Raw genomic sequence first — 26,102 nt, 5'->3', positions numbered from 1 at the left:
AATTGCTACAATTAGCAAATTAGTTAACAAATTTGCTGGATTAAGTATTAAAGTGCAAAATTCAGTTGTAATACGTAAAGACAAAAATAAAATCCTAAATGATACAAATTATATATCATCAAGACAGAATCTCCAAGAATAAATGTAGCCTAAAATGTGTGAAAATTTTATAAAATAACTTTAAAATATAACTGAAAGAAATAAAAAAAATCTCTCCTATAAATACACAATGATCACCCCAATCTATGTATAGACTTAATAAGATCCCAATCCAAATCCAAGCTGATTCTAAAATCTCAGTAAAATGTGAAAAAATACAAATACATAAAATGATCTGAAAAAATAAGCTATATAGGATTGCCACATCAAAATTATAAATTATAAACTACAATAATTAAAACTGTGTGACAGTGACTAATGATGCATGACTTTTAAGACATGGTAATTAAACTGTATAATGATTTTAGAAATATGTGAATATAAATAACCTAATTAGAAGTAAGAAATAATGTTTTTTTTAGAAACAATCTCTTCTGTGATAAACTTATCTTTTAGTTCTTCAGCTTTTGGAAATAGTTAGTGGAAAGAATGCAGGAGAGTTTGGAAAGTGCTTTTAAAAGCCCTCAAATGCTGCCAGCAGAGCTTACTGGGATATTCTGATGAGTCTGGGAAGATTAAAAAGTACTGAGAGAAGTGTAGACCATGGAAGCCTAGCTCATGAAGTTCAGAGGGGACTAAGGACTCCATCAGCACTTGGGATGGGGACCCTTCACGTGCTTTGCTTGGTGAAGAATCTGGTGTCATGCAGCTTCTGTTTCTGAGAACCCGAGTGAAGCTGAATTGAAGCTGATGGATTTCCAGAAGGCACCTGCCTAGGAAAGTATTTCCCCAGAATCAGCACACGGAAAGCTCTTGCTGCTGTGACTTCCCTACTACGATGGCCTTGAACTATGAGCCAGAGTGAAAAATTCCTTCAGGAAGCTGATTTCTTGAGGTATTTTATCACAGGGACAGCAGAGGTGACTAAGACAGCAGGTATCTCCCAAGGTGTGCCAGGTTGAGAACACGTCATTTTCATCTTCTTCCCAAACTCTTGTATCTTACTATCCTTTTGCAATGAACATCATCGTATTTCCGAAATGGTCATAATTTCTTTCATGAACTTTAGATAGGCATATTACACAAGGAAACTGGAGACTGGTTTAATTATTTCCATACCAACACTGCTGTCACTATTTTCTGAAATTTCAAGGATGCATCTGTATATCTACATATTGTGATATAGTAATGAAATTCTTAGGATTGTTATAAATGTATTGCTATATCATTTTATTTTGCTTAAGAAACAGAAATACTATCCAAACACTCATTTTTGAATACTGACATGAAATAGGAGATTTCTTCTAAATTTAGATACTGAGGTCAAGCTTTTAATCCAGAGGAAACATAAGATAAAACATTTTTTTCTAGGTGTACATTTACTTATTAAGGAGATTAAGTTGGTCTTGACTTTTAAAGAACATGGTAATCCCTTAAAAGCAAATCTACACATACATGGAATATTTTTATAGTTTAGGATGAATTGAGAGTGTGTGTGTGTGTGTGTGTGTGTGTGTGTGTGTGCACGTGTGTGATGTTCAAGAGAATGCACTAATGTTCTTAATCTTCAGATGTTTAAATGGTTTTATAAACCCAAATGTGTACTTAAAATTCCACTCTCACAAAATACGGTAAAGAGAAAAATGAGGTTCCCCAGTGGGAGATTTCCATATTCACCTTCACCTAAATGACTGATGCTTGAGTGCTTGGAAGAAATCTGGCTTGAGTGACAGGGATGCTGGAGGTTCCAAGGGTCCATGTGCCGTGCCCTCTGGTTTCAAATCTTCCTCTGAAGTTCACTCTCTGCTTTCCTAAGGTCCTACGAGTTGACAACAATCTGGTAGGCCACTGAATGCAGGCTGTAAGGAGTCTTTGGTGGCTTTGCAGGAAACACATTCTGAAACTCCAGTGGATGAAAAGCTCAGTCACACAGGCAAGCTCAGCATGGGACTGTGGGAAGGAACAGCGACTGGGGAGAAGACAGTGTCAACACTACAGCACTGCCTTCTGATGTGCTCCACGGGCCACCATCACCCCCTCCTGTTTAGACTGAAGATGTCCTGCACTGCTCACTGAGTGACTTCTTGCTGCTAGCGATGGTATTACCTAAGAGTTCCTAAGTAAGTGAAATGGGCACAGGGCACTCTTAGCCACAGAAACAAAAAGCAACCTGGCCCTAAGTTCTATATGACAGAGAAATACCAAAACGAAGAACGTCGTTTTCAAGTTTTGACCATATACATTTGTGTGGATAGGCAATTAGAAATATTAAATAAAAAACATCTTTCCTATCATGTAGAGCATATTGATACCACATCTGATTCAATAGGCCATGTGATGCTATGGGAGAAAAACACATTCCTAATGTCTTGAGAAGCAATGAAAAGCTAGAGTGTGGTCAGCCCGACTTTTGAAGGAAGTGGAGAGTTCAGGACCCTCTTTTAAGACAGGCAGAAAGGGCAGCTGTTCAGACAGTGACTGGGGGAGGGGCAGTGATGCTGAGCCACTTGGGTTCGATGCTGATTCTAGAACTTATTGTAACTTCACAACTGGGACACCACCTCTCAAGGACCCACTTCCTTATTTATGAAACAAGGACAGAAGTTATACCCACTGCTAAACCACAATGAACATCAAGTGAGATTGATTCACATTAAGGTGCTTACAGAACTGTCCAACCCAGGAGAAGCCTAATCAAGGTTAAACCTTACAATCAATACAGAGATCTCTTGAATGCCCTCAAGATACCAGCAGCTACCACGGGTCTGATATCCAGAGATGTTCTATACTTCTTAGCCATTTGTCTATCAAATCCTGATTACCCACCAACATGGCAGGCACCTCATCAGGCCAAAAGAGAGGAAAGGAGGCCTCAGGCAGGCCCTCAAAGAAGTGCCCATTCTTCAGTCTCCTGTACTGAATTAGAGTGACGGTTATTCTGAACCTGGGTTCTGCCACAATTTTCTTTTACATCATCAGGCCTGTGTATGGTGTTGTCATACTTAGGTGTCCATGTGACCCTCCATTCTGGAATCTCTTAGAAATGATCTGCTGAAAAATCAGCACATTCCCTTAATGCGATTGATCAAGGCTCCTTCAATACAGCCTGAACTCCACCAATCTAGAGATTTAGATAAACTTCTTTTTAAGTTACTGGCTAATGGAAAATGAACAACCAGCTTTCTTTTTAAAATGAAGAAAAACATGCACTTAAAGTATTAGGAATGAAAAAACAAGAACAGACTTCATTCACTATTGCACATGAATAAATTTCAATAAGGAAAGATATAATAGTTACTTTAAAAATGTTTTATGTAGGGAATACAAATATCCATTTAAAAATGAAATGTGAACACAGTTTGAGTTGTGTGTTTTAGAATATATTTTGTATAAATATATTTTCTTCAAGTTTGACTACAAGTATTATGTTTAATACTTGAATGTTATTCATGTCTATAAGAAAAAAATAGTATCCATTATAGTTGGAAGACTCAGAGGATGTTTAAGAAAAGTAGGTGGAGGTTTGATGAGGAACAAATTTCTGCAATAAAACTGCAAAATTGCCCCCCATAAAATACAAACTAAAGAGGGAAAACCTGTGGACTCATGAACATGCTCAGGGGAGGAAGGTCAACACCACCCATGAGAACACAGAACAACACGCTGTGTCTCAGAAGAGCCATGCTAAACTGAGAAGTGCCAGCCTCACTGCCATGAGGGTCCTGACAAGAATGTGTGGCCTGCATCATTCTTCCAGTTTGACATTGATGATGACCCTACAGGATGAAGGTAAGAAGCCTATCCTTGTAAGGCCACAGAGAATACTAGGTCCTGGAAAGAACAGAGTTGCTCCAGATTGGAGGAGATGATAAAGGACCACAAAGTGCAACATGTGTTCCTTTTTTAAAATAAGATATTTTTATATGGCCAATCACCCCAGCCTCTAGGCTTTAGGCCCAGGGGCACAAGCAGTACCCCTTACCCCCATTTATTGCAGCCCCAGTTGCAGGCCAGCAGGCAGGACTCCTGCAGGCAGGTCTGACTACCACCACCACCCCACTGGACTCTGTAACCTCAAGCCCCACTCTACTTCCCAAACCCACCCATCCTCCACATCTACAGCTGCTCCTTGAGATACAGACTCCACCAGCTCCAATTGAATCAAGTGAGTCTTCATCCAGTAACTGATGGAAGCAGATGCAGAGATTCACAACCAAGCACCAGGCCAAATTCCAGGAGTCCAGTAGAAAAGAAGGAGGAGGAATTATATGAAGAAGATCATGATGAGGAAATCTACAGAGCAACTGAACTAAGCTCAAAGGAACTCACAAACTTTAGACCAACAGCTGCAGAACCTGCGTGGGACTAAACTAGACCCTCTGCATACGGAAGACAGTTGTGTAGCTGGGTCTGTTTGAGGGGCTCCTGGCATTGTGATCAGGATCTGTCCCTGGTGCACGATCTGGCTTTTTGGATCCCATTACCTATGGTCAGACACATTGCTCACCCTTGATGCAGCAGGGAAGGGCTTGGTCCTGCATCAAATGAATGTACCAGGCTTAGCTGTCCCTCCATGGGAGAACTTACCCTGTTGGAGAAGGGGAGGAGGGCTGGGTGGGTAAGAGGGAGGTGGGGGTGGGGAGAGCAGGAAGAGGGATCTGTGGTTGGTATGTAAAATGAATAAAAAAGAATGACAAAAAAGATATTTTCATACAATACGTTTTGATTGTAAATATTTTCATACAATATATTTTTATTGCATTGGTATTCCCCCACACACCACTACCAGATCCTCCACAACTTCATGTTCTTTCTTTCTAAGAAAAAAAAGGAAAAGGAAAATAAACAAATAAAAAACTAAGACAAATAACACCAAAACGAAACAAAAGGCACACAACAAAGCATGATAACATGTGTTCTTAAGTACAGCCAAGAAAGAAAAGAAGATGTTGTTTAGATATAAAACGCTGGCTGGAGTTTGTAGACTGGTTATAGTAGGGTGTCAACACTGATTCCTACTTTTACCATTGCTAGTGTGTGTGCTGTGTGTGTAGGCATGCATGTTGTGCATTCCACGTAGAGGAAGAGTTCCCTCCTTCCACCTTTCCGTAGCTTCCAGGGATCAAAGTCAAGGGACCAGGCTTACACCACAAGTGGGTTTACCAGCTTAGCCACCTTGCAAACTCAACAATGCTGGTGACTTGATTGAGGCTGTATGCTGTATGTATATAGAAAAATGTCTATGATGTTATTGGAACAAAAGATTAAGGATGATGGAGCAAATGAGGTAAAAATGTTAGCAACTGGGAAATCTGGCAAGACATAAGGACATTTTATCTTGTTTCATAACTTGTAGGTATGTTTGCAACTTTTTCAAATTTTTCTTATAATAAAAGGAAACATTAGCCTAAGGAATCTATCATGGTTTGAATGCATGTGTGTACATGTGCATATATATATATATATATATATATATATATATATATATATATATATGACTGACAATAAGTTTGTATTATTAATATATGAATTCTTACAAAAAAAAGAAAACAATGAAAAGAATATTAGGAATGATCATGTCTGAAAGAGAAACAAGTTTTAAATAAATACATAAAACTTCAAATTCACAAGTACTTGGGGAGCTGAAATTTTACAAATTATAGTCATTTTCAAGACACCATATTAAAAAAATATTTTGGATATAATACTGTGTAAAACTGTACACAATGTAAACACATAGCTTAAAGTCTTAGTGTGTCAATGTGTCACTTAAGCTTAAAACAATTGCAAAAGAACTCATTATAGTTTGCTCCAAACATGCTTCTCACCTCTGTTCTGGTGTTGACCAGGGCATTTTACTAGCTAGCTAGAATGAACTGCCAAAGAAACCCAGCAAGTCACATGTATTGTGGACCACTCACCATCCTCAGCATGTCCCACCCCCACTACTGATAATTTCATAATGCCTACAGTTTTAAACAACCAAAGGGTAAAGAATAAAGGAAATATGGTGCCACATGATTCATCATCTTTCAAACTGATCAATGGATAAAAGTCAATGGCAAAAAAAAAAAAGTAAACTATGAATGGCTTTAATTCTGCTTCAGCTGTGATAAAACAAATCAATACATGGCTTCAACCACAAGAGAAAATATAAGACTTTCGCTGAAAAATCAATGGAATTCAAGTGCCCACATGATCAAGGAAGATACGATTTCTCAAGCAATGCAGAAAACATTAACCTCATTGTCAATAGAGATGGCAAAATAACATTTTACCTGGCTATTTAAAAATGAATACACTAAACTACAGGGAAAAATAAAACATGGTCTAAATCAGTGGCTCTCAACCTTGCTAATGCTGTGGCCCTCTAATACAGTTCCTCATGGTGTGGGGACCCCCACCCAACCATAAAATTATTTTCAATGTTACTTCATAACTGTAATTTTGTTACTGTTATGAATCATAACGTAAGTATCTGTGTTTCCCGATGGTGTTGGGCAACCCCTGGATGGTCTTAAGTGACCCCTGTGAAAGAGCCCAAACCACTGTTCTAAATGAACTGAACTATATTTCCTTGATTAATAAGTGGTAGAAAGATCTCTGCAAATGTTAATGAGTGATTTATAAAATCATTTTAAGAATCTGATCAAAGGCATAAAGACTATTTGAGTAGTTTAGTCTTCGTGTTAGAAGACTTTAACAGATTTACAGTACATCACAATGACACTAAAGGGTCATCTTGGAAAAGAGTCTTGAAATGCCAATGCATGCATCACACATTAAGAAAAGTAGAATAAACTTTGACAATATATTCAAAATGTTGATATACTCTAAGTTGAATAAAAAACTCCAACATTATTTTGCCTTAAATTCTGTGAATGAATGCACCTTTGATACAAAACAAAAATATGATTTTCTAGTAATATGGCAATTGATAACTCTTTCAAATTAGAAAACACCATACAAAGCAAAGATCCTAATTCACTAGCAGCCAATCTATAAAGGATCCTGGAAATATATCTAATAAAGTATGTGTGTACTCTTATAAGAAAAGAACATAAAATGTGAAAAATAAAAAGACAAGCCATACCCCTGGATAGGAAGGCTAGTACCATGAGAATTAAATAAAAAGTTAACACATTTAATCTATAAATGCAATATTGTTCCAGTATAAGGCCTAGTCATGCTTGTACTGTAAACGAACAACTGATCCTAAACTTCATACCAGGATGATATTCCAGACAGCAAAAGCAGACTCTTAAGAGGAACAAGAAGCCGTGAAGTAGAGTATACACTTTTAAAATGGGTACACCGAAACCCACATTTATAATAGGAAAATGGCTGCATATAGTATATTGCTGGTACATTTACCTAGTTAATAACACAGGAGAGAAAATAGGATTAACTTTTAACATTAACATAAGATTTCATTTCATATGAAAAGGAGGAATTTAAATGACTGACACTGGGCTAATTAGTTATCACTCTGGGGGAAAAATTATATCTTCATTTCTTACCAATATTAGTATGAAATCTAGGTAGATGTAATAGGGTACTAGACCTCATGGTAAGAAAGATCACTTAAAGTAGACAAAAATAAATTAGTAATGTACAGAATAGCAGAGAATTGTGGTACTGCGTCCGAAGGACTAAATACCCTCAGATCAAGACTGTGTGGATGTTCAGTACATTGCCTAGCCAACGGCCACAGCCCTGGTCCCCCAGGATCTGCAGTTTATTGCAGCAATAGAGAAGAGGAGGAGCTTATCACGCTCTGGTGTATTTGAAGCCTCATGACTGTTCATGGTCAAAACAGGATGGAGACCTAGAACCATCCCTGACTAGGGAGGCATAGTATGATGTATGATGGAGCAGCTGGGGTTACACAGCAAATAGTCACAATAGCAGTAACCATGTGACTCTTTCACTCACTTCTTCAGCACAGGGGGAGATTTGTACCCTAGGAGATTATCTCTACATACTAAAACATAAATTTTGTTCCATCAGTTAACCTAACTTAACATGGTACTGATAGATAGCAGGCAAATGCTATTTGTTTACAAAGTCCCAAGTTTAGTTCTATTTCTCTGATGAACCACCCTACCCCCATGCCTCTCAGTAATGTGTATGAATGCAAACTTACATTAGAAGATTCATCACAGCCACCTCAGAATAGAGGAGGTATAAAATTCACTTTAGAAATGCAATTGTGTTGGAAACAAGTAATTATATAGAAACACTATTATAGGGGGAACAAGATTTGAGTGAGGGGGCTTAAATCATGTAGATCTTGGAGTCTGGAGTTTTAATTTATAAATCCCATTATCTTTAATGTTATTAGTACACAGCCAAAGAATGAAGGATGTAGCAGCTTTTATGTCAACCTGTTAATTTTATCCACAATAAACAAGGTCATCTTTTAGTTCAAAACCATTAAGCCAAGCAAATATTGCTATCAAGTCTAATTTTTACTTACTTATGTTACAAAAGAAAAAAGGCTTACTGCATGACAAGCACTCACAAGTACATTTCATCAACCTCACATGGGAATGCATTCTTACTCTTCCAGAATGTGTAATAATTAATATTAAAAGAGTAGAAAAAAATCATTTTTCACCTCAAGTTGATTAACACTGAAAAAGATGGCAAACTACAAGACATTTTTATATTTATCTGCAAAGCTATTGCCACAAATTATCTCTGTGTATGCTATTCATAGAGCATTCGAAGCTAGAAGCATAAATAACACTTGGATATCAGGAAAATTCTAAGAGCAACTTCATGAGAACCAATTTATGTAAATCCCAAGACCATCTCATAAAAAGAGAGAAATCTCATAAACTATAAAGAAGATAGGCCAGGTAATCATACCACATCTGTAAAGTGGACTCTGTTTATCTGAAAGAAACTAGTTTTTGAAAAACACAAAGGAGAAAAACAGGTCTTTGGAAATTGCAGAGAAAGTTCTCATTTCTTTTTACTGACAAATCTATTTTTGCTTTTTCAGCAAGCCTTTACTTTTGTGTATATTTTTCTTCTCCAGTCACTGAAGAAATTGTTAGCAGCATCTTAAAATTATTGACCCGTTTTCTTTTCTTTCTCTTTGAAATATAGTCTTCAGAAATGTGAAATGTGGAGCGGGCTGCGCTGACCGTCCCAAGTGTCTTGGTTCTTTCAGACAGGCGCACAGATCTGGGGGTTGTTTATAGGAGATAAAGATAGCTATGCATACTCAGGAAAACCTGAGCCTATGATGCTCATGTAAACTTGTGCTTTAATTTTAATTGCAGCCTCCATTTGAACAACACCATCTGAAGCCGGCATGTCAGATGGGCAGGCAAATGAGCTTTCCTTGTGGCTCACTGGTGCACTGCCAGTGAGGACCTCATAGTTTCACAATTAGACTGTTGTCTGGTGCTGTTTGCACACCATGGTTCACTAGCACCTGCTCCCAGTTCTGAGACGCTCTTGATGGTCTTCCCTTCTTTCTTGTTCTTTGCCACCGTTGTGTACTGCAGAATCCAGGGCAGGCCTATCAGTCCATGTCCAAACCAACCAGCTTGTGTGATTAGGTTTCCAGTTGTGGAACGGCTCATTACAGCTGTTATTCCCAGAGAACTGGTCTTACAGCTGTTTTGACGCAGTGGCTACCTGTTAGTGGACTGGATCCCTCACGATGGAGCTAACGACATTTCAGAAGTGACTGGGCACTGATGCATCCACAGAGACACTTGAGCATTCCTCCAGTTCCGTTTTCCACCAGAAAGGACACAGTGACAGATTTGATGATTCCAGGTCACAGACATGTTCACACTTTCTATCTTTTACTCATCCCTTCATCTGTCAAGTATTTATTTGAGCATTTAACTGTGTGACAACACAATATACAGAATGGGACTTTCACGTTTAATACATGACAATATATAATCCTTGACAGTAATGACCTAACTGTATAGCAGAAATTTGTTGCCAACCATGTAAGATTTCACACCAACAAGTTGAAGAAAAGGATGAGGAAGCCACATGGCAGTGGTCACCAGGTGCCAGGGTCGCAGGCAGCACTGTGCTGCAGAATGCTTGGCACTGGTTCTCTGTACTGCAGAGAATAACTCAAAGACGTCGTCTCAATGATCTCCGTAGGGACTGCGGTGGTGGTGGTGGCTACTGTGTGAGTCTGTTTAGCACATCCAGTGACAGGTTTCATTGTGGGGGTTCCGAGCATGTTTAGTTCTTGTTGCTCTTTTCCCACCTCCCTGACGCCACCCCACCCCATCCCTCTCCTACCTTCCTCTTTCTCCCCCCACTGGTCACCCTGCCATGGTCATGTCATGTCACCTGTCTCCTGGGACTCTTGACAACACTGTCCACCTCTCCCCCATCCTCTTCTTCCCACTTGTGCACAGAGGTTAGCACATGAGAAACAGTAAAAGCTGAAGCTTATCAAAAATACATATTTTAAAACCCGTGCTTTGTCACACTTGCTGATTTCTATGTCTTACTAATTTTCATATCGTAACCTACAAATTAAAACCCACCAGCTCATGATATTCCAACTCTTACTAGACAGTGTGTGCCAGCTCCAACACACTGCTGATGAGATGAGGTCTACTTTTTCATTGCATTCTTGTTTGTAAAATGCCTTCCATGGGGCCAGTAAAATGGGTAAAGGTTATGCTACCAAGCTTGACAACCCAAGCTCGGTCCTCAGAACCTACCTACATGATGGGAGGAGAGAACAATTCCTGTAAGTTGTCCTCTGACTTCCACAAGTCCTGAGGCATGTACATGCCCACACATTATATATTTAACAAACAAATAAATAAATACAAAAAAATGTAATGTCTTCAGTGAAAAACACCTGGTTTCCCCCAGGGATGACACTGGCTGGCTGGGAACAGGAGTGGTGATAACCTGGTTCCTTTACATCAGTGGTTCTCAATCTGTGGGCTGTGACCCCTTTGGCAGTCACATACCAGATTTCCTGCATATCAGATATTTACATTACAATTCATACCAATAGCAAAATTACAGTTATGAAATAGCAATGAAGTAATTTTATGGTTGGGGTCACAATGACATGAGGAACTGTATAAAAAATGTCACAGCATTAGGAAGATTGTTCAGTGTCCTGTGTGGAATTAATAGGAGTGTATACACATGAAGCATGCACACAATCAGCAGAAGTGTTCTACATTAGAACACCAAAAAGAAGGAGACTAACTCTGCCCGGGAAGCCAATGTGAGAAGAGATGGATGATGGGAGCTGGAAAGGACAGGCCTGGCTCCGTGGACACTTGAGTAGACGTGGGCAGGGAGAGAGGAAGGAGGCTGCACAGGCGAGGAGTACAGCCTCTGTGCTGACACACACTCCCCTACTGAACAGCTCCTCTTCAGTCTGGGTGTCCCAGAGCTGAGCCGGCATCCCCAGTCTCCATCACATCTTGCCTTCTCCTTACTTCCCTGTGACTGACAGCTATGGCTTGCTGGAATTATCCCAGAGGAAGGGGACCACAGCCAGATGGAGACAGCCTCACGGCATCTCTACTGGTAATGTTGTCGATCTAGTATTTGTTTCCTTACAGACACTTTCTCCTCTAAGTCATGCAGCCCAAACCCACAGACTCTTGCCCATTAGCTTTCTAACTGGCATGCAAGAGCACGTGCTTGGAAGTCTCCCAAACTCACACGGCCCCACCCACAATCAGCACTATGAACCTCTTGCAGAACATAGAAGAGCCCTTACTATAAGAAACCAGAAAGGGAGAGTTGGACTTGTACCAGTCATTGCCAGTTAGAAGTGACATAGTTACACAAAGAACAGCAATTAATATGGAAAGCCAACACGTCACATAGCAGAAGCTTCTGGCATAGTCAATAGAAAATTTTGGTTGCACATAACTGTCCCACACATTACAGGCACCCTGGGGTTTTCTGGGGTCTACTATGGCAAGATGCCACCACACGGCATGAATCCCCAACCTTATTTGCTGGGGCCATCACTACAGACACCTAGGAAAAGGTCATCAGAAAAATGTCTCTGGTCTGAGCATCAGGAATGGTGTCATCCTCTTCAATGTTTAGCTGTGTTTTTTCATTTGCTTTATCTGCATGTTCACATTGTTTTGTCTGTTCCCATGTATACACCCACAAATCCCCTTACATATCCACAAAATGATGAGGCTAAACATATGGATCAGAATTTAAAAGACAGGGGCTAGGAGAAGGTTTGGTAGGTAAAAATGCTTGATTGCCGGGCAGTGGTGGCACACGCCTTTAATTCCAGCACTCGGGAGGCAGAGCTAGACAGATCTCTGTGAATTCCAGGCCAGCCTGGTCTACAGAGTGAGAGCTTAATGTGCAATATGAGAACCTGAGTGTGGATCCCAAGCACCCATGTAAAAACTAGCCATGGCCAGACATGAGCCTGTACCTCTAGTTGGGGGAGGGGACAGAAACAAGAGCCCTGTAGCTTGCTGGCCAACAAATGTAGCCAAAAATGGTGAGTTCTGGGTTCAGTAAGAAACATTGTCTCAAGAAAATAAGGCAGAGAATGATAGTAGGATATCTGGTACCTTCCTCTGCCATCCCTGTGTACATGCCCATGGGTTATGGGTATGAACATACAAATACAAGTATTTATACCACATATATATCACAAAAATACACAGAGAGAGAGAGAGAAAATAGAGAAATGAGAAAAGAAAAAACTGCATAGTGAAAAGTCCATCGAGTGCTAGTTTAGAACATATCATGGTGCAGTCAGTGGTCAGCAAACCAGACTCAGTAATCAGATGAAGTGGGTTTGGATCCTGATGCTATCACTAGATGGTTAGGTGATGCTGTGGGGGAGAAAATCGGCAGAAGAGAGATCTGATGATTCCCCAGGAACACTGCCTTCATAGTGGTGCAGCCTGGGCTCAAGGCCCTTACTACAAGCTCTTCTGAAAAGTTCACAGCACCTCTGATGTGTGCTTGTCTCATCAATAGGATGAGAATGAGAGTGTTGACCTTGTGTGATTACAGGGCTTCTGTAGACCTTTTCACTAACATTTCAAAGGCTTTGTATGTATTTACAGATGAGAACGCTAAGGTGCAAAGTGGGGCATTTGTGTGCAGTCACAAAGCCAGTGAGTGGTAGGGCAATGGGATGCAGTCTGCTTCCAGGGCTATACTCTTAACCTCTACTGAATGCTAAAGCTGGCACACACTGGAGAGGTAATGCCTTAAAAATAAGTCACATTTTACATAAATGGAAAGATATGCTATATCACAAATGTGGTATTAGTTTGACAAAAATGTGTTGATATTATAGACAAACATAAGATGAATAAGCAAACAACCTACAGAATTAATACAGGGACCCCAGAAACAGAAACCACGTAGAACTCAATACAAGAACACAATGAGCAGAGGGTGCAGTCAGAACAGGTTAGCACAGGGCAGAGGGGTAAGGAAGGAAATGGGGAGTGGCCATCACATAGAAGTGATTGCATGTGGAGGATGGGTGGTTGAGTTGCATGTCTTCACAAAGAAAGAAAAACCTAGCGAGTTCATAAAGGAGAAATGTCCCTAGCATGGACAGATGACATGCTATTCTCCTTAGGAACAGTCTTCCTTTATGTTGTGTGACTCATGGTCCCTGAAAGCCCAGCTGACATGGTCAGAGGTCCAGTGCCACAGACACAGGCCCAACCTGATCGTGGGTACCCGAAGAAAGGTCTGTGGCAAGGGGTAAGCTATAGTAACTGTGTGGAGATGGGGCTCCCCCAACCGTTCCCACCCCGCCCTCAAGGTCCTAAGCAGTTCCCAGCTGGATGTCTGCATGATGCTCTCCCCTCCAGCACAGGCCAGACCCCAGAGGAGAACAAGCCCCATGAAATTATCCTTCGGTGCTGAGGATAGAGTGCAGAAAGTCCTCAAAACCTAAGAACAAGTGTACCTGAGAACCCTCCTCTCAAAGTCTTGCTGCGTTTGTTCTTCTCATACTTCTGATTAAGTCTGGCCTTTGGTATTTGGGAAAGATTTGGAAAGTTTCAGACTACCTAATCTCCAATAAGAATAAGTTTCCTTTCCAAATCCGAACAAGATCATTAATGCTATTATGTATCTAAAGCACCTCGGGTTTATAAACTTGATTTCAAAATCACCTAAGAAGGGGCAGTCATTATATCCCACTTTGAAGATGAGCAGTTGGAGACACAGATAGCCATGTGACTTGCCCGATTCATAGGTAATATATAATAGGACTAAGAGTCAAAATATGAACACACAGATACTTCCATTGTCAGAATTGTTACTTTTTTGGCCTGCATTATTCTATGCTATTATTCTGTATTCAGGTATTATTCAGTGTATGCACATCTGTCTATAACTACCCATGTTAAGGGTATGGGTGACTATCCTCACCCTTCTCTCTTTGGCCAGCTCTTCTACTGGTCCTTCCACATGTGAAAGAAAGTAGAAAGTGCTCCTAAGACAGCATTGCCATTCAATCCACACTCCTGAACACAGCTGTGAGTGCCGTGGCTCACAGGTTCAGTCCCAGGTATGTGATTAAAATTGTAAGATCACTAAATTCTAAGCACAGCCACTTTCCCAAAGGAGGTGGTGGAATGCAGTACTTTCGTGGGTAATGATCAGAAGTTAAGATGTATGTTTGTCTTTAGCATTGAGGAAGATAGCCCCTGTGGAATTTAGGAATTGACAAACGTGTCTTAGAAGTGGACCTTTGTGTGCTCCCAACACGCTTCAATGCAGTGGTTCCCTCTGCTTTTAGGCAGAACTCTGTCTGCAGTTCTGCATAATACATACAACTCTGTGCTCTAAAGTCCCTCGCGCATCTCTCATAGCAGGCTTGTGTTTACTGCTCTTCTGTAGAGTAATGCAATCACACAAAGACAATGCCAGAACCTTCACAAGCCCCACCTACCTGTGATCCAAGTGGTGGATGGAGAGAATAACTCCCGAATTTAAGTGGATCTGCTTCAGGGTCACCAAAATTGTGAACTCATGTTTATTTCTCAGCTTCTGGAGAAAGCGCTCAGCTGTAGCAGTGGGTGCTTTTATGCTTCTGGGGGAATCTAAAATTGAATAAATAATAAACACACATTAAGAATACACTAGAGTTTGATTTTATAAGGTATAACTTACAAACAACACCTTTCTAAAAGCTTCATCAAAGAATAACTCATAAATGCCACATTTTAGCTTTTCGTGGTAAATCCCCCTAGTAAGACCTTACGCTGTATACAACACAGGGCACCACAAGATCACATGAATTGGTGCATATGTTTCAGGAATCTGTTTTTAAAACATGTCACCTTTGAGTGGGGAAAATCAAAGAACACTCCCAGTAAATGAGCGCTCCCAACTTTTCTCTTTACACAGTTTCTCTTGCCTATTACCATAACTACATCAGGAACAAGGGCAAAGAGATTTGTGTCCTACAACAAGACCCAAACAACCGACCATGCTTAGAGCCAGGTAGCACAAGACCCAGGTGAATAGCCACTCTACAGCCAGGTAGCTTTTTTGACATCTGAGAGAAAATTGGATTTAAAATCTGTGTGCCTCTCTCTCTGGAGTGGAATCTTCAGCCAGAAGGCTCACTCTAAATAGATTCTTGAAAAGATCAGTGAAATTAGTCACTCTCAGCCTTCTGTGCAGTGGATGAAACAGGAAGATCAATTTTGCTCACCATATTTGTTGAAAGAAATACGTAGGACTTAATTCCACCCCCTCCTCCACGGGCTTAGTGAAAGCCCAGCCCAGCAAGTTTGCCTAAGAAAAGAGAAACTTTATTCTGCACTTTCATATGGTTTAGTCATGAACTCCAAACTCAGAACTGACAAGACGTGGGAGAAGCAGAGTAGAGAAAGCAATGGGCTGGGTGGTCAGAAAACCCTCTCATTCAAGCACCCGATCACCATAAGCATGAAGCTCTCTAATTTATACTGCGTGCACAGGACTGAAATGCAGTCTGTTGTGGTCAAAACATTCTCGTCTTTTCTAGGTGAAAACAGGATCAGGTAAGTAGTTCCCAACAGGAAGAATGGAGTTTGGAGAGTAGTGTATGTCCTGTGTCACCAACCCACAGTCATTTTTTTTTTGCCACAGACTCACGTGGAATCTACTCAACACTGAGTTCAGAGAGGGTGACAGTAGACGGGTGGCTGTCACTGCTGAGAGAATATAGGAAACAAGGAGATACCGGGTAAAGCTTCGAAATCTTATCTTTACAGGATTAATGCATCCCAGAGCTCCGGTGTGCACCGTAGTGAAGAGTATGGTTATTAACACTCAATTTCATACTTAACTGGAAAGAGATCGTAAATCTTCTCACTATGTCAAAAAATGGCAACCATATGAGGGGATGGGTAGGTTAGCATGATTAAATGGATAATCATTTATCTGTATACACATACTAGATTTATTTGTTGCCCACTTTAGTGTCTCAGTTAGAAGAATTTGACCACCAAAGCAAATAAGCAGTCACAAGATAAGCTCCTCACCTCCCCCAGCTTTTGGTAACCACATGTACTTGCCACTACATAACAGAGACAAATTATAGTTTACTTTAGAAATCTCACTCCATTAAGTGTATATGGGGGACAGCACATTGACTGAATACACAGAGATTGTTATATCTGCATATTTCTAGAAATTTTTAGTACTTCTTTGAAAAAAGTCTTTGGAATTTTTGTTAGGATCGCACTGAACCCTTTGATCATTTGGAGTGATGGGACAGTGTAACAATATTAATTATTCAAATACTCAAGCACATGATATCTTTCCGTTTATATTTGTTGCCTTCAATCCTTACAACAATATTCTTTAGTTTTCAGTGTGTAAGTCTTTCATTTCTCCAGCTAAATTTATTCTCAATACTTTTTTGTAGCTATTGTAAGTCATAGTGTTGTCTCAATTTCTTTTTCAGATAGCTTATTGTCAGAATATGGACACTCTCAAGTATTTTCAGCATGCCAACAATAAAGTTAAGGAAGGGATTTATCTATCTTACAATAACAAAAAAATGGGTAAGCATTATTTTCTTCTTTTCCAATTAAAAAAGTATCACAGCAATTGTCACCAAGAATCTAAAGGGTCTCCACATACTGCAATGTGTAAAAACTTAAATTAATTTTCCCCATACCCTGACAATGAAAATATCACGTGTGGATTCAATTATAACTATCATCTACTCCCAGATACAGAACAGCTGACTGATGCTTCAAAACTCACCACTCTACTATTTTTCAGATGTTAGCTGCACCCTATTGCCACTTAAATTCAGATTAGAAATACTCTCGCTCGGGTCTATTATCACATCCCATCGCTTTTACTCTCCTTTCAACATTTTCATAGTGTAAACTGTAAATGCAAAATAATGGTGATGATTTTAAGAGTCAAATTGAACAAGTTTATTAACACTGTATGCAGTTTGCAAAGCCTTTAAACACAAATAATCCCATTTAACCCTCAGAGTACTCTGTAGTGTGTGGGAGGCTCAGCTCTGTTTCATTGTAAACTGCAGATTAGAAACAAAAACCCAAGATTGGTTGGTTGACTGGGAGTCATAGCACAGTTATCCACAAATCCATTCATTTCTGTGACTGTACTACATTTGGAACTATCAGAAGCAATCCTGGCCACACATAGGAACCAACCCACCTAATTCAAGTGGCAGATCAAGGACCCCACTCAAGAAATTTTAAATTTTTAAAACAAAATGCTCCTTAGAAAAACAGTTTTCAAATAATTGTACATTAAAAGGCCCTCTGTATAGAGAGACAGTTGTGTGGTTTGATCTGCTTAAGGGGCCCCTGGCAGTAGGATTAGAATCCATCCCTGGTGCATGAGCAGGCTTTTAGGAGCCCACTACCTATGGTGGGACACCTCACACAGCCTTGGGGGAAGGGGAGGGGCTTGGACCTGCCTCTACTGAATGTACCAGGCTCTGCTCACTCTCCATGGGAGACCTTACCTTCTTGTAGGAGGGAATGGATGGTGGATTAGGGGGAATATTGGGGGGTGGGAGGAGGAAGAGGGGGAATCTGTGATTGGTATGTAAAATGAATTTAAAAACTTTAAAAAATACTAAAAAAAATGTTATTGGATTACCTGGGATTAATTTACCACTATACAAGGGACAGGCAATGCCTACTGATACCACAATGTAATCTACATGTATATGATCCTCATAACAAGGTAACAGTCAAGAACGAGAACCCACTCCTGAAGAACGACTCTGACATTCTGATTCTCATTAAACCTACAGCAACCTCAAAAGTTTCTTCCAAACCCAAAACTAATTATAATTTGGACCAATACCACATCAGCATATGTGACTTCATCACACAGTGACAAGAAACATTAATATGATGGGTCAGAAGCACAAGTAGTAACTGGCCAACCGAACAAAAATGAAGGTCAGATTCACTGCCTGGATCTAGCCGCTGACTGCTGGACCTGACGCGAATCATTTGACTCACACACTGAAATTTTCATTCATACAGTAAAACAAAACGTAGTCAGAATATGAGGGGCCCACAATAAAATGCCCCTAGAATTCAAACCTAAAGTATTAAAATCTTATATGTAATAAATATTTTATCCCATTGTTTTATGTTTTGTTATTATTAGTTTGAGTGCCTTTATGGAGTGTGTGCATGAGCGTGTACACATGTGTGCATGTGTGTCTGGTGTGTGCATGCGTGTGCAAGCATGTGCATGCCACAGCATACATGTGGTGGTCACGGGACAACTTTATAGAATAGGGTCCCTCTTTCTACCTTTGTGAGAGTTCTGAGACTCAAACCCCGGTCCCCAGGCTGGCATGACAAACACCTTTACCTGCTGTGCCATCTCACAGGCCCATCTGTCTCTTTTGATCTGATTGGATGCTAACAACCATGGTTTGCCTTACCATTACATTTTATAAATTCTCGAATTATGTTCCTTTGAATTATGTCACCTATCTCTATACATATGCAATTTTGTTGGCACTAGTAGAAAGATTGTTTTCAAAAAGAAATACAATATTTACAGGATCAAAGTGGGATTTCTATTATAGATCATTAAAATTGTGTTAATATTTCTTCGTAGACGGAAATAATGGGTAGAGAGCTACAGCATGGTCTCACATGCCTACAATGTGAAGGTTATGGATTGTGCAACTGTGGATTGCACAGGCAGATTCTAAGAAAATCTTTGCTGAGTAGCCAAAGAGAGAGCCCACAGTGCCCTGCCAATTATGCAGAGGTGAAATGCTGAAAGGCACAATTTCATCTTCCTCTTAATAGGCCAGTTTGACCTAAGACATCAATTTGGAGAGTTTATTCTTCTATATTTCTTCCTTAATTATAATAATCAAATTATTTCTGAGTAACAAGACACCAAAGTCGCACTTATCATGATTAGCCACCCTATCCAAGTTAAATTTCATTTTTCTGTCATGATTATTCTCACTTTAAGAAGGCAAACAGCATTATAGAGTACCAAAGGACATTACCAAGTGACAAGAAATGCATTGTAATCAGCTTCTCAGTCCAGACTTCATGAAACTGAAAATCTATCCATTTCTGCCCTCCATTCCCCCTGCCACCTTTTCTGTCTCCTCTGGGTTTCTCAGTCAGAGGAATCATAATGCTAAAAATAAAAAATAAAATAGGAGTAGATTTGAAATGAACCATGTCCTCTCAGAAATTCAGTAAGAACTCTGGAAATTTGTCCATCCTCTGAAATAAATCACTCCCAAACTCACTGGGTTGGCACAGTCTACAGAGCTCTGAGTTCCATCTCAAGCCAGTCCCTCTGCCCTGCATACCCAACCAGCTGAGCTCCGCTTCAGACTCAAGCCTGTCCCTCTGCCCTGCACCTAACCACGTGATTGAGACTTTAATGTTCTGTCAGGTTCATGCCAGACATGTTGCTTCACTGCCCCTTTGGAATGGATGAGTCCTGCTCAGGTCTCAGAACGCTGGGTCTGTAGACAGAGGCCTGCTGGACTCTGAGATACAGGACTAACGAGCTGTTCCAACACCGTGCACCGCCCCAAACCCCACTGCTGCTACATCTGAGCTCCAACCCACCACAGTACCTTCTTAAAGTGTCCCCACTAGTGTGAGTTTTTCTTTTTGCTGTTGTTGTTTGTTTGTTTGTTTTGTTTTTTCGAGACAGGGTTTCTCTGTGTATTTTTGGTGCCTATCCTGGATCTCTCTCTCTCTGTAGACCATGGCCTTAAACTCACAGAGATCCTCCTAGCTCTGCCTCCTGGGTGCTGGGATTATAGGCGTGTGCCACCACTGCCCGGCGAGTTTTTCTAAATTAAACTCATTATTTAAATGTTGGAATGACCCCTGTACAAAGTACAAAATATACCTACTATGTAAACTTAATTCTTCATTCACCTTGCTAGAAGCATTCTCATCACTAGTGCTGGCTGATTCACTCCCAGAAGTCTCTGTTATAGTTCTCATCTCTGTGACAGCACCAGACACAAAGGAAGGGAGGATTTATTTTGATGCATGACTTTACGTGATATACTCCATTATAGTAGCAGGCAGTGCTTGGCAGTGAGAATGTGGCTGAGACGCCTCACCGCCTACAGCTCCATGGAACAGGAAGTAGAGACGGGACCGGAAGTCCAAATGACACTCTTCCTCTCAGTCGATCTCAACCTTCCTAATGCTGTGACCCTTTAGTACAGTTCCTCATGTTGTGGTGACCCCCAACCATAAAATTACTTTCATTACAACTTCATAATTATAATTTTGCTACTATTATGAGTTATAATGCAAATATCTGCTTTGCAGCATATCTGGTATGTGACTTCTTTGAAAGGGTCATTTGACTCACAAAGAGGTCACAACCCACAGGATGAGAACAATTGCTAGCCAGGCACCCCCACACACACAATGGCTTCACAAGTTCCCAGAAGAGGGCCACCAATGAATTCCAGTGTCCGAACAGATGAACCTATGGGATATTTTATATTTCAAACCTAACACCCACCAAGCTGGACTAGTCCCATTTTGGCCCAATTTCCCCCCAAAGAAACCATTTCCAGACTAAGCATCACCTTGGGTTTTCTGCCAACTTCACTGATTCAAAAAACCTTTACTTGACACTGAGTATATGCAAAATGCATGCTACACAGTTTTTCGTTGAGAATTCTGCAGATGAAGATTAGCAATATTTCAACACCATGAGCTGCCTGAGTCACTGTGGCCGACTCTGAATTGCCCTCCAATAGAAGCAGCTCTCCTCCCCGGCTCTAGAAGTAAAATCGCCTACTTTTGTGGGCACGTGGCTACTACTTAGAAACTGCATTATTCCCTCTCATCCTTTGCAGCTTCAGTGTCCAGGTGTAGTTCCGTCCAATGGACTGTGTGCTAACAAAAACAGATTACAGTCCTCTTTCATGATCAAAGGAGACTGACCACACCCTTCTTCCTTTCCATTCATGATATAGTGAAAAGAGTCAATGTCAATAAAGATGGGCATCTGAGGTAGAATATCGACCAAAACCTTGGTCTTCGGACAATCTCGGGTGGAAGAATTGCCATCAGCCCAGGGCTACCTGCTGATCTGGATTGCTACATGAGAGAACAATAAATGTCTTCCTTGTGTAAGCAATGCGTTTTGTGGAAGACCTGAGACTGTTCCCTACATAATACATCTCCCCAAATGTCTGATTCATTCAGACATTCCACTGGAGTATCATTCTTTAATGATCAGCAAATTTTCTCTATAAGGCCAAATAATACACATTTTTAGGTATTGCAGACTATAAACATATTTGCTGTGTAACTCTTTTAAAAATTATTTTTACAAAAAATAAGCCCACAAAAACAATGTTAAATCCCATCATTGACTGACCCTTGGCAGCAATGAGTATAATTTCCCATTTATAAGATGAAGTAGTTCATATCTTTAGTTGCTTAAGTTTGTTTAGGAGGAAACCTAAACCACTGGATAGGAGGTTTCATTTGAGGATTGCTAGATAAGCAAACAGGAAAGAGATGGAGCAACATTGCCTAGTGATATGTTGCTGTCATGGATCTTGATAGGCATGAGTGATACTTAAAACTAATTGTCAGCTGGACAAGAACAGACTCATCCAGGAGACAGATCTCTAGGTATGTTTGTGAGGAGCTTATAAACAGGGCTGAGATGGGAAGTGTCATGCCCATGCGTGTGGCACTTCTTACGGGCTGGGGTCTGACCTAATACAAAAAGGTAAGTGAGCAGAACATCCAGAACATTGTCGTTTTCCTCCTCTGCTTCCTGGTTGAGGAAGCAGTGCACCCATCAGCCCCTAGCTCCTGTTACCACGTGTTCTCCTCACCATTGGCTGTGTCCCCTTGAACTGTGAGCCAGAGCAAACCCTTCCTTTGTAAGCTGCTTTTATGATCCCATCAGAGTGATAAATAAACAAGGCAGAAAGTCACTATGAAGAAGAACCTGCGGCTGGGATGAACCTGAACATGTGGTTCTTCCTCCTATGAAACTGCTTTGATGGAGGAGTTTAGAACTTCAGCCTTGAAAATCTCTAGACTGCTGTAACCAGAGATCAGTGGGTTAGCCTGATGAGAAAGACCGGAATGCTGAGAGAAATGTGGACAATGGAGGCCTGGCTCATGAGGTTTTAGAGGGGAACAAAAAAAATCTATTAAGAAATTGACTAGAGACCATTCATGAAATATTCAGCAAAAGACCTGACTGTGGCCCTGAGTACTTTAGTATGGCTGAACTCTAAAGCAAAAGACTAATTTGTTCAGTGAAAGAAATCTCGAGACAGGATCTCATTTCAGTATTTCAGTACTGTAACAGTTACTGCCTGACCTCATCTGTGTCTACAGTGAGCGGAAGCCAAAAGGAGAACAGACAGATATAAAAAACGTACAATTTAGTGAGGAAAAGAGTGTAGGTATAAAGTTACTGAGGAAGTTCAAAAGCAGCTGTGATTACAAGAGAGATTATTTAATAATGTGGAGCTGACAAGGCAGTTCAGAAGCAGGTGTGATTATTAAAGAGATTATGGCGCCATTAAAGAGACGCCTCCTACTCCGTAAGAGACAATACAAAAGACAATCTGAGGGCAAGACCCTATCTATCAGGGCTATCACTTATGAAAATGCTCATTTGTTTGATAAGAGGAAGCATAAACTGAGAATTCCAACAAAGGCTCTCCTTGCCTCAAAATGGCCACCCAGGGAAGTGTTTTGTTTTTCCCCAGTCAGCCTTGAAGAAACACAGAATCTCTTGTGGCTGTGATCCTGGCAAGGCCAGGCTACCCAGCAAGCTGGTAGCAGAACTTGACATCATTGTTCACACAGTACTGGTTTTCCAGGTATGAATTTGCAAGACTGAGGGCACTGTGGAATCTTGTGCCTGGGTTGAAGAAAACCAATTAGGGCAGCAACATGTAGCATTCTTTGAGGAGGTCCTGAGAGGCCACTGCTTGTAGCTGTAAAGGTGAAGCTTAAGTAGCAATGGAAACCCCAGAAAGTTGGAGATTCCAGAACCATAGAACAGCTGCATGGAAGTGCAAGCATGGAGTGGAGTCAGAAAAAAAAGGGGGGGAGCACTAAAAGGGAGGCACGGCTTGGTGTTTGATTTATTGGGGCTCTAGGAGTATGCCCTATAATCAGCTGGCTGAGGAAGAGAAGATGGAGGCCTGGTTTCTGGTAGTTCTCTACACCACGCAGGCACCAGAAAAGGACATCTGCAGCATCAGAGCCTCCTTAGGGGACAACCATGAAGGAGACAGGTGGAGAGAAGACTTTACAGTGGCTAGATCTTTGGGAAGTATACATAGTCATACATTTTTCTTGAAAGGAGAAATGGACTAGTATGTGATTATGTATTGATTCACAAGCTGTATCTACTGGTTTTGCTGGATTGTTGGGCCTAAAAGGAGGCATGATTGGAAAGTTAGTAATAAATATATTTGGGGAAAGCCATGTAGATAGACCTCTCCTAAAAGGCAAAAGATAGGATGATGCTTGTGTCTCATACCTGGAAAATCAGTACCGTGTGAATAATGATGTCAAGCTCTACTACCAGCTTGCTGTGTAGCCTGGGCCCCCTTGGATCATAGCCCTATGAGATTCTGTGTTTCTTCAAGACTGACTCTAGCAAAACACTTCTCTGGGTAGCCATTTTGAAACAAGGAGAGCTCATCAAACGTTACGTGAGCAGGGAAAAAGTGTTTTCCATATGGCTGTGTATGCTCCTAACCAGCATACAGGGTATGACATTGTTTCTTATATATCCAGGATTCATGGATCCAGGAGTGAAAAGCTGGAGATGGGAACAGATAGTACTGTTCACCATTAACCCTAGTGACCCACTAGGAAATTTTTTGCTTCCTGTAACAATGACCTTGTTACTATGCTGGTCTACAAATTTTGGTTTCAGAGGGTTGAATTTCCTTCCAGAAGGCACAACAAACACTCCATCCAACAGGAAGCTAGGACTTTCTTCTGGTCATTTTGGGCTCCTGACGCCTTTGAGTCAACAAACTAAGAACTAACAATGCTAGAATGTGCAAATAATCCAGATCATTAGGAGGAAAAGACTGCTATAAAGAATATTCCTTTATACTGTTTGAAGATGTGTCACTGTAATTGGTTTAAGGAAGAGCTGAATGGCCAACAGCTAGGCAGGAAGAGGTTAGGTGGGACTTCTGGGGACAAAGAGGACTCTGGGAAGAAGAAAGGTGGGGTCACCAGCCAGACGAGGAAGCAGCATGAGCAGTATAGAGAGATGAGGTAACACGTGACAGAACGTAGATTAAAATAAGTAGCTTACTTTAAATTATAATAGTTAAGGGAACAAGCCTAAGCTAAGGCCAAGCTTTCATAATTAATAATAAGTCTTCATATCATTTGTCAGGAGCTGGCATTACAGAGAAAGACTTGGTATACTTGGTATTACTATGTCCTGTCATTATGATCAGTGGGAAACTACAACAACCCAATCCAATCAGGATGATAAATGGCCAGGCCCTTCAGAAACTAAGGTATGGATCACCCCTTCAGGTAAATAGCCAAGACCCACTGAAGTGCTTGCTAAGGGTAGAGAAAATACAGAATGGAGAATATAGAAATATAGTTATAAATACCAGCTAAGGCCATGTGACCATTTACAATAACAAGGATTATAAATGACATTAGTGTTTTTGTCCTATTTTCTTAAGAATGTATTTGTTTACACAGTAAGCAGATATTTGTGTTTTCTTTCTTATATTTCTTTATCATGTGATGTAACATCAATTAAAACAATATCAGTTGGTAAGTGTTGGAAAATCTACATTATCATACTTAAGTTATGGGACATTAAAAGACTTTGTTCCTCAAGGGACTTTGGTACTCAAAACCCTTTGGAGTCTGGAAGGTTATATTCTAAGTTCCTGATGCTGACCATTGGAGTCAAGAGATCTGTTATTTTTTCCCTGCTTTGAAGGACTATTTATCCTCATCCTGTTCTTCCCTTTTGGAAGAAGAATGCTAACTCTGCTATAAGGTAGCTCAACATTAAGATAATTTGAAGACTTGGGAAACTTTTAAAGTCAGATTCTACTTTATATTATGAAATAAACTTGAGAGTTTAGGGGAAAAGGGTGGAAGGTTATGACTTTCAAGTGATGTTTTCATGTATCAAGTTGACAATGGGTGGAGTACTATGGTTAGCTTTACTTGTCAACTTGACACAACTTGGAAACTGCTGGGAAGAGAGCTCCAGTGAGTGACTGTCTACATGGGGTTGGCCTGTGGGCACATCTGTGGGGCCTAGTTTGCGTATCTTCACTGTGATAAAACACCAACAAAAACCAACTTGGGGAGGAAAGGACTTATCTGACTTACCCATCCAGATCACAATCCATCCTTGAGGGATTCAGTCAGGAGCTGAGGCAGGAAGCACTTCCTGGCTTGCTTTCCATGACTTGCTCAGCCTGCTTTCTTATACAACTCAGGACCACCAGCCCAGAGAGC

General features: G+C 40.6%; 1 protein-coding gene across 2 annotated transcripts in view; it reads right to left on the bottom strand.

Annotated features, from left to right (window-relative positions):
* The window catches only part of Nell2 (neural EGFL like 2), a 345,435-nt gene that overhangs the window by 215,463 nt on the left and 103,870 nt on the right, over positions 1-26,102 (bottom strand). For both annotated transcript variants that reach the window (XM_059247292.1, XM_059247293.1), the window contains exon 4: positions 15,032-15,182. In XM_059247292.1, coding sequence (XP_059103275.1) covers positions 15,032-15,182 — 151 coding nt within the window. The remainder of the gene's footprint in view (positions 1-15,031; positions 15,183-26,102) is intronic.

Source organism: Peromyscus eremicus, chromosome 20 (genome assembly GCF_949786415.1).
Source record: "Peromyscus eremicus chromosome 20, PerEre_H2_v1, whole genome shotgun sequence".
NCBI lineage: Eukaryota > Metazoa > Chordata > Mammalia > Rodentia > Cricetidae > Peromyscus > Peromyscus eremicus.
Note: the sequence above shows the minus strand (reverse complement) of the source record. Positions and strands in the feature narration are given on the sequence as shown.